Source organism: Stegodyphus dumicola, chromosome 3, assembly GCF_044657685.1.
Source record: "Stegodyphus dumicola isolate Sdum_Otavi_A_Nest chromosome 3, ASM4465768v1".
NCBI classification, from domain to species: Eukaryota; Metazoa; Arthropoda; class Arachnida; order Araneae; family Eresidae; genus Stegodyphus; species Stegodyphus dumicola.
This window is the reverse complement of record NC_140770.1, coordinates 233490939-233504684: the sequence shown is the minus strand read 5'-3', so window position 1 is coordinate 233504684 and position 13746 is coordinate 233490939. Positions and strand designations below refer to the sequence as shown.

The 13746-nt window shown below is 32.5% G+C and overlaps 1 protein-coding gene across 1 annotated transcript in view; it reads left to right on the top strand.

The window, feature by feature from the left end:
* The first annotated feature begins 7730 nt into the window (after nucleotides 1-7730).
* Nucleotides 7731-13746, top strand: part of LOC118194066 (32 kDa beta-galactoside-binding lectin-like) — a 163902-nt gene continuing 157886 nt past the window's right edge. The window contains exon 1 of the mRNA XM_035365252.2: nucleotides 7731-7888. Within this exon, the coding sequence (XP_035221143.1) occupies nucleotides 7817-7888 (72 nt within the window). The 5' untranslated portion in view covers nucleotides 7731-7816. The remainder of the gene's footprint in view (nucleotides 7889-13746) is intronic.

Below are 13746 nucleotides of genomic sequence, written 5' to 3'. Positions count from 1 at the left end.
TTATTTTAAATGTTAAGAAATACCGTGATATGGTAAAAGTGAAAGTAATGTTAAATTTTTTTTTTATTCGAGTGACTGTAAAAAGACTAAATCATGGTGAATATAAAAAAGGTGTTAAAGGTTGAATGATGTAGTTAGGCTCTCTGACGCTACACTTCAGAGTTAGCCACTTTCAGAATAGTACCTCAGGGTTTAGAGTTGAAATTAGGGTGTGTTACGAGGTCTTGGTATGTTGAATTTTTACACGTTAGTGTTTTGATTGTAGGAGGAAGTGTTGAACACGTAGACAGAAACACATTCGTGTTTGGTGTTCTTTTACAACACATGTCAGAGAGCACGGGGAGAGATAATTAAAATAGTCATGAAGGAAATAAGAATGTTAAGAGAAATATAATTATACATGTTACTTGCCATTTTATTTTGTAACATTTCATTAAACTAGTTTTCCTTCCAGATCCCTGGAAGGAACCAGATTTGAATAAAAGCTCCTGTTTAGATGCAGTACAGATGAAAAAAATTGTGTGTCCTGGGAGCTGCTATTGTAAAAACAAATTTCTTTCTTTTAAATTTCTAGTTTCTAGCGAAAAATGTTTGTAAAAGATTGGCCTCGCGTTAGATTCTAGAGCTAAAAGTTTCAACAAGGTCGTTTTAGACCTCAGTTTCAAACTAATTAACTCTGGCGGGAAGTATGTAAGGATCTTAAGTTTTACTAACGTTTATTTTATTTTTAATCTTTACTATCACTTCTTATTTTCTACTTCCGGCCAGAATTATAAGCGTTAATGTATTTATGCAAAGTTTGTCTGGCGAACGCCAAGTATTTAAGTTGTGGCTTTTTGCCAAGCGAGAGAGAGGAAGCAGTGAGTCGAAGCAGGCCGCTTACCTTAGAAGTTTTACTCAGTTGCTGGTTGCCTTCCAGGCCAGAGGTTTTAATCCTCTTGATAATTTTTAAACGTATTGTAGTGTTCACAGTTCTCTGTACTACATACGGCTTCCTGTTAATATAAGGCCAATCTTCCACGTTTATTATTTTAAAGTTAAATTAGAGTTTAGTTTTATTTTTATACTTTTACGTTTTGACCCCAAGTAGCGGGTCTGTGTATTCCAAAGTACGGAAGTTATTGTAAATAGAGAAAAATAAAGGGTTTTGTATACCCTTATTGTGTATCCTGTCTACTTCCCACAGTGATTGAACATAGCTTTAGTAAGCTCTCTGTTCCGAGTCAGGTCCTTGCATGTTCCCGAAGAAAGTAAGACGGAACATTGAACCTGATAAAATCACCTAAAGCGATTATTGCATTATTCAAAGTAAGCTATATGTTAGCGAGCAAAATTGAATGATTTTCTCACGGGGAATTTATAAAAAAAAGGTTTTCGAAATGTCAAATTCACTTTTTAATGATTTATAAACAATAGTAGAATTACTGCTATAATTAAAGTTCTACAATTGTCTCCAAATATTGTAACTGCACAAAATACCGGCTTGAGAAAATAAGAGAAAATAATAGAGAAAGTTATCTAACGACAATGAGAGATTCTCTAATTTTTTCCGTTCAAGTCTGAATCGACAGATATAAGCGGCACAGCAAAATTGCTTATTTTAATGCGTATAGTATTTAAAGATTATTCAGCTTAAGAAGAACTGCCGGGCAACATTTTTTTGAAAAGAAATGATGCCATGTGTACATATATTCAATACTTTATAAATTTCCTTACTGAATTGAAATTACTTCTTTTAAAATTATTTTTATTGACAACAGATGGAGCAGAAGCAAAAAGACTTAAAATTCTATGTCAAAATGATAAGTCAAAATTATTAGAATAAAGTTATAAATAACCTTTTTTATTTACCTTGAATTGAAGAGAAAGGACAATTTGTGCGAACAAACGAAACTTTGCCACTGGCCGTTAATTAAAATAAGAAAATTTAAATTTCAGATCAAAAGTATCGTAATCGAAGTTTACGCAAATTACCTTACCTAAGCTGGCTCAAAACTTTAATGGAGTGTATTAACGTTGGCTAGTAAAATGGCTAAAGCCGGAAAATTAACGGGAAAAGCTGGGAGATAGAAAATAAAGTTGCGAGAGCCACTGCCTCTGTATCTAAAAACTTTAAAATCCTCGTCTTAAATACTTTATAAGTTCATTTAGATTCTGATTAGGGTAAGCGGAAAGAAGAGTTATAGTACAGCCTCAAATCATTTAAATTGTCATATTAACATATCAGCAGATCATCCTGTTAATATAAAATACCTTAAAACCTCACTCTTTTTTCATTGCATTTCTCTTAATTGTTATATTCGCTTGAGAAAATTAATAACACAGCCAAAAATTATTTTGTAACAGACCTATTTAAGTGTAATTGAACTATTTTTTCACGCCATGAACTCATGAACTGTAACCGAACTATTTTATTTAAACGCCATCTCGTGGCGATATGAAAAAACGTCAGTCGAACTCCAGCCGCCATGATGTTAGTTTACTATGTCTCTGTTATTCAACTGTTTGATGTTCCATTTGGTATATGTTTCATTTTTATGTATATTTCTTTTGTTTGTAACCGTTCCTGTGTGCTCTGTTAATAAATCCTTTTAAAGCTAGCCGGCATTAGTGTCTATTGAGGAACGGCTACATCACAATTTATAATACGCGACATACTATGTTGTTTTCAAGGATAACGAAAACTTCAACTCATTTTGGAATAATTTTATCTCTGTATTATTACTGATATGACATTTACTGTTAAATAATAATTATGTGCTTACTGTACTAAATGTCATTAACAGCGAAGCATTTTCCAGTAAATATTTAAAAAGGTTAACGAAATATAACCCGGAAATGGGTCTTTTTAGAAAAGCGTGATAAATTCGCTTCTAGTCAGTTGTAATCATTGGGTCGCTCGTGATTTGTCTCACGCGAAACCTGAATATAAGGCGATAACAAAGTCCTGTACCGTAAAGGGATTCTTTTCCCTCTGGTAAATTGATTACTTTAATGTTCTTTGCCCTAACTAATAAATAGGATATAACTATATCTTTTGATTTTAAACGCCATGTAAAAATATAAATTAAATAATTAAATAAAAATAATTTACTATAATGAAAAGAAAAAAAATCTGAAAGTTTTCTGACTTTATATTGCGCCCAAAGGGACGTTTTTTTAATGTTTTTTGTACTCCCTATATTTATTAAATATCATGTTCTTCGCACTTGAACTGTAAAATTGAATTCAACAGCAATATCGCAAAATATTTAAAAGAACATATCTTTAAAAAATAAAAAATTATCTGGAGATAAAAATGTTTTTTTTTTCTTTAGTGCTGCCGTTGATGTCTTTGAAATCGTTGAGTTTCTTAATCAGAAACTCATAAATGCTTTACAAAATATGAAATAGGTAATAAAACAAATTCCAAATTTGGGCTTCCAGATGCCCATATTCGGATGGAGACGTACGTTATTCAAAAGTTAATGGCTCTATGAACCGTTGTTTTATCCCAATGCGAAAAACATACATACATTTATGCAGATTCTTCATCATTTAATTTCTTTAAATATAATACAGGACTCTAATATTTGGTGGCAACAGTTTAAAAAGTGATTCTCCGTTAATAGCGAATCCACGTAAAATGCCAAAACGAAATCAATAGCCCTTATGGGCAAATTGCCGCTTTGGGGTAATAAATAATTTACTTTTCTAATTTAAATTAAAACAATAAAAGAATCTGAAGGTTTTTGACATTTTATATTATCTCCAAAGCGACGTTTTTTTTCTAACGTTTTATATGTTTCTTTTATTTATTAAATATTATATTCTTTGCAATTAAACCATAAAATTCAATTCAACAGCAATATCACAAAACATTTAAAAAGAGCATATCTTTAGAATTTCCGATACACAGTCGCACGCGCTAGAGAGTTTTTTTTTTTTTTTTTTTTTTCCCCCGTGTAGTGTTGTCATTGCTCGCTTTGAAATCGTTGAGTTTGTTAATCAACAACTCGTTAAAGTTTTACAAAGTAGGAAATAGATAATAAAATTCCAAATTCGCGCTTCCAGGTGCCCATATTCGAGGGAAGGACTACGTTATTCAAAATGTAATATCTGTAGTTACCTTTTTTTCACAATGCCAGAAACAAACATACCTTCATGCAGATTCTTCATTAATTATTTTTTTTAAATGTAATGCAGGCTGTAATATTTGGTGGCAATAATTTAAAAAGTGATTTAGAATTCAACAGTGAACCAATACAAAATGCCAAAATGAAATTAATAGCTCTTCTGGGCAACTTGCCCTTTTGGGCTAATAATTTAAAAAAGGATGGAGAGAATGATAAAAATACGGGTTATAACGCAATTACTTGCTGTCTTTTACTAATATGACTTTTAACAAGGGAAAATAGAGAACTCAAGCTGTTGTTATATGTTGCGGGATATTTGCTAAAGTATAATTTTGGTTAACTTACTGCTGATGCGTCTCTGAACGAATTTAATGGAGAAAGGTATCCATCGTTGAATAAGTTGTATATTTATTTAATTTGTATCTCAAAAGAAGAAAGTAAGAATAAACATTATTTAACTTTTGGTCTGCCTTTGCTTTTCACGGCAACTTGCATATGTTATTTCAGAATTATGTTTCCCTTCTCTGCTTTAAGCCTACCAGCGGCTGAACACTGGTAGTTCGGTCCGAGGTTCGAATCCCGCGAACGCGCTGGCTGCATGGGAGTTTTCGTGGTTTTCCCCATGTGTAACGTATATACGAGCCAGTTTTTCTTAGAAAGTCCTCCACGAAGGCATCCCTTCCCTTAGGCAGATAGCCCTTGAGGCTTTGCCATAATCACACGCACACTCAACTACTGGCTAACGGGCTGGCTGCATGGGAGTTTTTGTGGTTTTGCTTACATGTATACGAGCCAGTTTCTTTTAAAACGTCCTCCACGAAGGCATCCCTTTCCTTATGCAGATAGCCCTCGATTGCTTTACAGTAATTAAGTAAACCAAACCAAACCAAGCCATCTTTTCTGCTCTGAATAAAGACTGCGTTCAGAAAACAAAATAATTTGACGTAACCTCTGCATTGTAACTAAATATTCTGTTAAGTAGTACTTCATAAAGTATTTAGATATTCTGGGACTAGATCTTTGATTGCAAAGAAAGAATGTTTCGGTTTTTTCCCTTAGGTGTTCACTGATAATGTGACAGAGGTGTTACAAATCTGGGAAGAGATTTAACCTTGAATTTCAATCATATAACAGAAATTTCTATGAAGCAAAAGAAAAGTATGAGCAAATTTAATGCTAAATTTCAAACTTTTCTATACAATATGAAATTTGGATACTTAATTTGAGTTATTCGCAGTCAAATGATGATAATAATTTTAAAAAATTAACCTTACTAATATTTTGAAATTTAATAAAAGGCTTATATAATATTCTATATATAGATCTCTCTTTCTATGTATACAAACAAATGAAATAAGATGCAATAGATATGAATGCCCATAGATCCTTTACTGATATAATAAACTTTCGCTTTATTTAAAACTTCACTCGCATTTATATTTCCATAAACTGGCTCAAAATTTATAAGACACGAGTAGATCACGCTGCACTGGTAAGTGCACACTCACTAGAAGCTCCTGCCCGGGATACACCTGTCGGGTCTACTTCCGGCGATATAAAGCCTAGATGCATGAAGATTTTGTAATTTTTCTCATTCGCAACGGAATCACAGGAGAGTTTACCTTCTTCCACGGAAGCATCCTGTCCCATACACAGACAGCCCTAATGTACTTTGTCACAATTAAATAATCAAATTTAATCCAATCATTTATAATCAATTCATTTTATTCAAAATATATTTTAGTAGCAAATAAATTGCTAAATAGTGAATTAATAAATTTTTTCTGAGAAGTATAAGCGGCCCAGTGTATAAAAGAGGCTAAACACTGAATATCTGGTCCTGAATTCCGTTTGCTGTACAGTCTACCAGTGGCGAAATGGTAAAGTCGCTGAAACTGGTAATTCGTCCGGAGTTTCAAATCCCGGCGAACGGACTGGCTGCATGAGCGTTTTCGTGGTTTTCCCCATCTGTAACTTGTATACAAGCTAGTTTCCCTTATAAAGCCCTCCATGAAGGCATCCGTCCTCTTAGACAGATAGCGCTCGACTACTTTGCCATAATTAAATAAACCAGAAACCAAAATAACCGTTCCCTGTATAGAATGAATGTGTTCCTTGTATAGATGTTATTGTTGTGGAGTTGTGACTTTTCTCACTTGTCTGACAGTAACATCAGAACAAGCCTACGAAATTCATCATGGCAAAAAGAGCAAGATTGCATCTGTCGTTGGCAAGAACCTTGAACATCATACAGGTGACAGCACGACTTTGCTTAACTCCCCCCCCCCCAATTTTGATGGAGAGTACCCCGGAGGACGGGTCCGGGGGTCTCCCACCCCTCTTCCCCTACCACCAACCTGACAAGAGAACTTTCGGCTAGCTATATATTTAGAGTGACCCCATGCGGCAAAGACACTATATATTTACAAACATCCATGCCTTCTCCGGAATTCGAAACCAGGACCTTCGGTACCGCAGTAAACTCCCCTAACCACTATACCATCTGGGCGGCTCTGTATAGATGTAAAAGGAATGTCTGCCTGAGCTTTTCGTGACTTTCTTCAACTGCAAGATTAATTACAAACTCACGCCTACTAGGAATAACATCCTGAAGAAATTTTGAAAGGATATACTTTTCTTGGAAAATCCTCCTAGAAAGCATTCTTTACCATACGTATTTCAGTTCTCACACAAGACCTAATTTTCTGCCAATTTTAAGATCATAAACTTTAAGAGCTTCTAAAATCATCATTAACTTTCGCTAATTAAAACTTATGGCATAATTCATGTAACTGAAGACTATAAATTTGAGAATGATGTAAAATTAAAAGTGGTTCACCACTGGCCGAAGCACAATACCATTAAACACTAGGATCCGGATTGGAATTCCAGCGAGTGGGCTGGTTGCATGGACATTTTAATGTTTTTTTTTTCCCTGTGTGTAATGTAATGACCTACCTATATATTCCCTTATAAAGTCTTCCTCGAAAGCAAATAATCGTAATGTGTTTTGCCATAACTGATGAAAAAGAATTAAATATAAACTGATAAAATATTTAATTTTATGCATGCAAAATTACTTATGCAGATTAAAGTGAAACTTTTTCATTCCTCGTGTAAACTAGGAATATAGACCCCAGGAGATACCGAAGCCTACTGCACCTTAGTGCCTCTTAATGAACGCTGGTTTTACGTATTTTGCCTCGTTCAAATACCCGAAAAAAGCTCCAACGGAATAACTAACTCAACAAATAGTAAAAAGCGATGATTAAATATTTCCGCTTCGTTTACAGTATTACATTACTTATGACGGTTATTCCTCTTTAGCAGACAGGTTACAATAAATTCTAGAGAAAACCCTTCTAATTTTATCATCTGCCGTACCTAGACAAAGTTAAACTTAACACATAAAAAATTTATGTGGAAAGTTCTCTGAAGAAATCATGCGCATCCTTCGCGGTCTACGGGTTATGCACCTCCGCATTATTTTTTCACATTACCGCTCTCTCTTTTTAACACGAAACGTTTTTTTTTTTTTTTTTTTTTTTCCTGAAGACAATCCGTACAGTGGTCTGCATTCTTATTGGCGAAAACCTTGGCGATAAGTTGGGTAAACTGGCGATAAACACTCTGTTCACGTATGCCAAATGCAGTAGGTAGAAGCAGCAGACCTTACTTCATTCATCAGCTCTGAAATTATCATGGCCGAAGGTAGTATTGCTGCGTTAGTTGCCCCTGTGAAAAATGCACCAGGATTACATTACAAGAATCCGGTAAGACTGGGATTCTCTATATCTAGTATAAAGTAAAAGGAATTCTATTTAGTCTCTCATGCTACTTTATCGAAATGTAAAATGTACCAGCCGGTGATTGGCGATTCTCATGTTACGTTACGGTATATTACTAGACATAAAAGTTCTTTTACAGAAAAGTAGAAATGTACGAGTTATATATTTTATAGTTAAAAATTAATGTATATGTATAATAAGTTCTGTGTGTGTAACGATTTTTGTCTCTGATCACATTATGTAATAAAATTTAAAGAAATATGCTTAAAATTGAATTATTAATTGAAGATTTAAATAACGCGATAAAGAAAAAAAAAATATTCAGGTACTTAGCATTATCTTTCGAACGTCCTTGCGGTTATCCTCAGGACTACTTTGCTTTAAATACAAAGGTAGATAGATTTTCTTCCTTTAAGATGTTTTGTGGTGAGTTATGTACAACATGGAAAATATATTTTATAGTTTTTCCTCTTACCGTTGGTGTAATTTATATTTATTATTAAGCTAGCCATATCTTTAAAGTAAAGGTTTAGGGAAGGTAACCCAATTTTTTAAATCTTCCTCTTTTAAGTAAGTTTTTTTTTTTTTTTGTTAACAAATAGTTATATACTGTAAATTCTTTGAAATAAAACACTATGCATTTTCCCAAGGAGATGGGTCAGTTCAGAAACTTATGCGAGGTATTGCAGTATTTCAAAAGGTACGTCTTGTGGAAGGAAATAAAGAATGGAATTATCTGTGCGTTAATTTAACGTTAATACTTCGTACTGAATGCTTACGTTTCTTCCGACGGTTTGGCCTTCGTGATGGAAAAAATATCTTTTTAATGTTGAATTTTTTTCAACTGTGGAAAGCTATAAACTTTATTTTAATTGAAAATAATTAAATTTCTTGTAATTTTAGCGAAATGTTTTGATTTAATGTCTTAAATTATTCCTTGGTAATTAAACTCTTAGCTTATCTCTCAAGTTTTCTGCAGCAGTCACTTTTTGATAACATTGGACATGGCTGTAAATCACCATAATTGTGTACTACGTGGATGCATTATCTTTTTAGGTTATTTTGTAACACTGGAAAATATTGAATATGATATTGTGGCACTATCTTCAAACTATGAATCTCAAAATCTGGTTTTCGCGAAAATCGTATAAAACAGTTTGGCATGCATTTCATTTTGAGAATAATTGATTTCTATGCAATTAATTAACCGTTTTAATTTGATTTCTAGGATAGATAAAGGTTACTGTAGAATTACGTAGCAAACGTCTATAAGTGAAAAGAGCCGGAGAGGAGATTCATTGTTTTCTTATTGTGTTGCACGCTGTGGGTTAATTATTAAGAGAAAGTGTGAATGTACGGAGAAATGAATGTGCACATAAAGTTCACATCCTTTGTCGCTATTTATAGTTATTTAAACTATTATTATTATTTAAATCTCTTAATTTGTCATACGAGCAGCGATTTATTTCATCAAAATCGCAATTTCTTCCTACTCTGATGTAAAGGTTTAAGGTCATTAAAGACATCTCTGCTAATCCGCAGCGTGTAAAGAGATCTCTAAGAATCTGGAGTGTAACTATAGCTATGTAAACCGATGCTATCTTGGATAAGAAAGTTGGAGTAAAACACCGGCAACCATTTGAGATAAGAAGTGCTCATATAAGGATTTAAAATTATGATACAATATAACATTTAAGTTTATTTCATAAATTTAATCTGCTGTATAAAAAAGATGAATAATAATATATTCCTAGTTCCTTATAATAAATATTGATGTTTGGCGCAAGTTGGAGAAGTAAGGATAAAACTGTGTTTTTTGTTGTTGTTGTTGTTTTTCGTTTAAGTTTGGTTGGTGTATCTGACTTCAAAGTTAAAACGTAAAAAATTACAAAAATGTATAATTTTAAGGAGTATTAACCATCTGAATCTTGGATTTTTTGGGAAGAATTAGACATGTTAGGCGGATCCTTTTCTTCCACAGTGTTCCTCATTCATCCATATATCAAAATGCTAGGTGTCGTGTCTTTTTACTAGTAGGGGCTTGAACATGTAAAATACATTTTGTTGGCACTTGGATCATGTGTGTGAGAAATCTTGAATCAGTCTGCTGTGTGCTCGGTACAATTCTCTCACAAATGTTTTAACATTTGAATATTGATGAATTATAATCTGAATGAATTAGAAAATACTCTATAGACCTGCGTTATCTTAAGCCCTTTTTGGTTCTGTACGATTTCTAGGAATATTTCAGCTCCCCTTCTTCCACTCCTCTTGAACATTAATATTACCATTAATGGAGGATTAACTTCGTAAAATTTGTAAAGCCAAGAAGGCAATGATTAATTATATTAACCAAATATAAGCCAACTGTGTAAATAAATACTGCAATTTAACCAAACAGTCCGAGGAGCTAGAAATATTGCAAAACCAATGCGGATTTACTAAATTCCATTATAGCCTACTCTTTTTAAATCATTAGTAAGAGAGGATGCAGAGACTGACAAGAACACTAAGATTTACGTGCAGATTGGAAAGTTTAAATCTTAACGCTGCGTATTATTTTAATGTTTTTTGCCACGTCATTTCTTCCGTGATTTGTAAAATATAGTCTCACTTCCATTTAGAATGTAGCTGATTCGCTAAAAGTATAATTGTGTATTAGTAAATTTCCGTTAACATTCAGTGATTGCTAACCATTGGACATATCATCTATCGAAAAACTGATCCTATTTGTGGCCTGCCGCTTAGAGAAGAGGCAGTTATGTTGAGCCGTATCAGACAACGTAGTTTGCTCGTAAAATATTAGTTGCTATTCATTATTTTGAATTAAATGTATAATGATGGCTTAATATTACAATCATTAAAAATTAAATTATAAATTCTGACTTTATTAACATAAACAGGAAGTGTGAATAAAAGACTCTTTGATGTTATGAAACTTGAGTTTCACATGGATTAAACTAAATTCCTAATCAGGGGTGTTCAAAAATCAAAGCAATTTGATCTGCAAGTTGACAATGAGTATGCGTAAGGTTTGTGGAATATAAACTTTATTTTCCTAGAAAGGGGGATGGGCTCAGTCACTTTGTCGCCAGCTATGTTTCCTGGGAGAAGTGTAATAATGCTAGTAATTTTTTATCGGTTATTTTCTTAAATATATTACGAATTCTAAAAATTCCTGTTCTCACATTATGTAAAGTGAGAGTAAAACATGCTCACATTATGTAAAGTAAGCATGTTTTAAGAAATGATATTACTATATCGCTTACAAATATTCAAGTGCTCTATCTAAACAAGTGTTTTAATTATGGAAATATTGAATAATTATCAGATGAAATGAAAATTCAGAATACTTATGCAAGTAAAATTCCAGTCTATAAACTATACCCCGTTCGTAACTACACTAGAAGGGGGGGAAAATTATTACCAGTTCTTTCTTTCATCTGTATATATTTTCTTAGAACTGAACAGGGTAAATTTAGCACTTTCAAAATTTAAAATATAGGGAAAATGTTCAGGGATTTAACTCTAACCGAAGCTTTTTACTTCCTTGTACGAAGTAAAAAGGAAGTATTGTAATCGCGAAAAGTTTCAGGCAGCATATTTCAACGAAAATATCCATTTTGACCGCTATCGAATGCAATTTAACGATGTTTTTGCGTGATATCTGTACGTAAGGACAGAATAAAATACTCTTTTCCTTCAAAAAAATTATAAAACTGCTTTAAAATTAATTCTGAAGAAAATTTTTCGTGGCGTCTGTACGTATCTCGCATAACTCAAAAACGAGTAGCCTCAGAACGTTGAAATTTTGTATATAGGACTGTTATAACATGTAGATGTGCACCTCGTATTTTGGTTGCAATCGGCTGCAAACGTATATAAATATATTTATATATATATATATATATATATATATCCACTCTGTTACCCGGCTCAGTGATCTCAGTTTCTTTACGCTTATATGTTTGTAAATTGTACATTTTTTGCTTTAAAAATGATTGTATTATGTTGTTTTTATCTTCCGGTTAAGATTTTTATGCCTTTAGTAAATCTGTATGCAATTTTTTAGAATTATCAACAATTTAAAGTTGTCTAAATGCCTCTAAGCCCTTTTTTTTTATAGCAGCCATTGATGTTTACATTTGAAACAGGAGACTAGTGGATTTGTTGCCAATCTAGAGAAACTTAACTTCGCAACAACAAAGATAACGCATTCATTTATTTATTGCCAATTAAATCATGGGCTGATCTTTGGAATATGGTAACTGGTAGTATGGCGACATTTTGGAGGCGATAAAGGTTACTACCTAGGACTTTGGTAATAATGTGAGAAGTACTCAGTTCCGATTACGCATTATTTTGTGCGAGGGAAATGAGAGATCATGAGATATGTCATGTGACATTAATGGACGAATTACAGTTCTTTAATCGGAAAAGGGGGGAAATCTGGAAAAAATCTGGAAATTTTGTATTTAGCTTTATTCTGTGTTGTGTGAAACAGGGTTGGTTAATTTTTGGATCCCATGGACCTAACTAAAGTGAATTCGAAATGGGTATTTAGGCATTGTGATAAAGAAAAATTTGCTTTTTATTTAGCGGAGGAAGTATGGAGGAAAAATTCGCAGAAAAAATCTTTCAATAATTTTATTTGAATGAATTAGAAAAGTGTATCCGCCACGTAATCAAGATTCTGAAGAAGATTAGGTAAGTTAGTATTTTTAATTATTTGAGGATATTATTTTTATGCATTGTTCTAAATGTAAGGAGTAAATAAAGTAATATGGTATTATTGGAAAATTGTTATTAGCAATGATTTAGTTTAAAGTAGTTAGGATTGTAAGCTAATTTTTATTAATTTAATGTATGTGCTTATTTATATTTTAAGTAGTGTTTTTTAATTTAATTATATTTTAATTAAATGATAGTTATTTTGTGAATTATATGTTTGTAGGAATTTGGTATACGTTTCAGTGGAAGTAAACGTGCATGGAAATAATTTAAATATTTGACACTAAGTATTTGTTTGCGGTATGAATTCGTTGGTGACGTTTATAATATAATAGATAATTTAGAGGTAAAAGTTTTTGGATGTTTTATACGTGGAAATGTTCATCTTTGGAAAGGGTATATACGTTTTCGCGATCAGGTGGTTTCATATATGTTCTTTTTACCGGATTTAAAGATTCAAAAAATTTTCATGCATTTTCGTGAAATTTTTCTAATTTATGAGAAAAAAGCAGTGTACATGGATATAGTGAAGAGTGTGCGCAATGCCATTTCTGTGCAATTCTGGGATGTTTTTTTAAGTAAAAATAAGTCGACGTGTACATGGTTTAGTGATATTTTAATTAAATGATAGTTATTTTGTAAATTTTATGTTTGTAGGAATTTGGTATACGTTTCAGTTGAAGTAAACGTGTATGGAAATAATTTAAATATTTGACACTAAGTATTTGTAACCATTTTTAATGTTTTGTTATGAATTCGTTGGTGACGTTTATAATAGATAATTTAGAGGTAAAAGTTTTTCAGAAGAATTATGATGGAAAATGAGTATACAATCAATTATCCAATGAAAGACATCTCGTCACAACACAAACAGTTTAATATTACGATTCTATTTACAAGTCTAATTAAGTGTTAGTTTTAGCTTTGACACCTCAATGCAATACTCAGAACATAAATGGCATAAAATATTACTCATCATTTTTTAAATACTCATGAAAAACATCTCAAAAAGTCATTATTCTCATTACTTAAAACGAAAGTAAACAATAGAACAAACTCGAAAACGTAGATGTAAAAACTCAACTGTTGCCAATCGCGATTTACTAAATTAC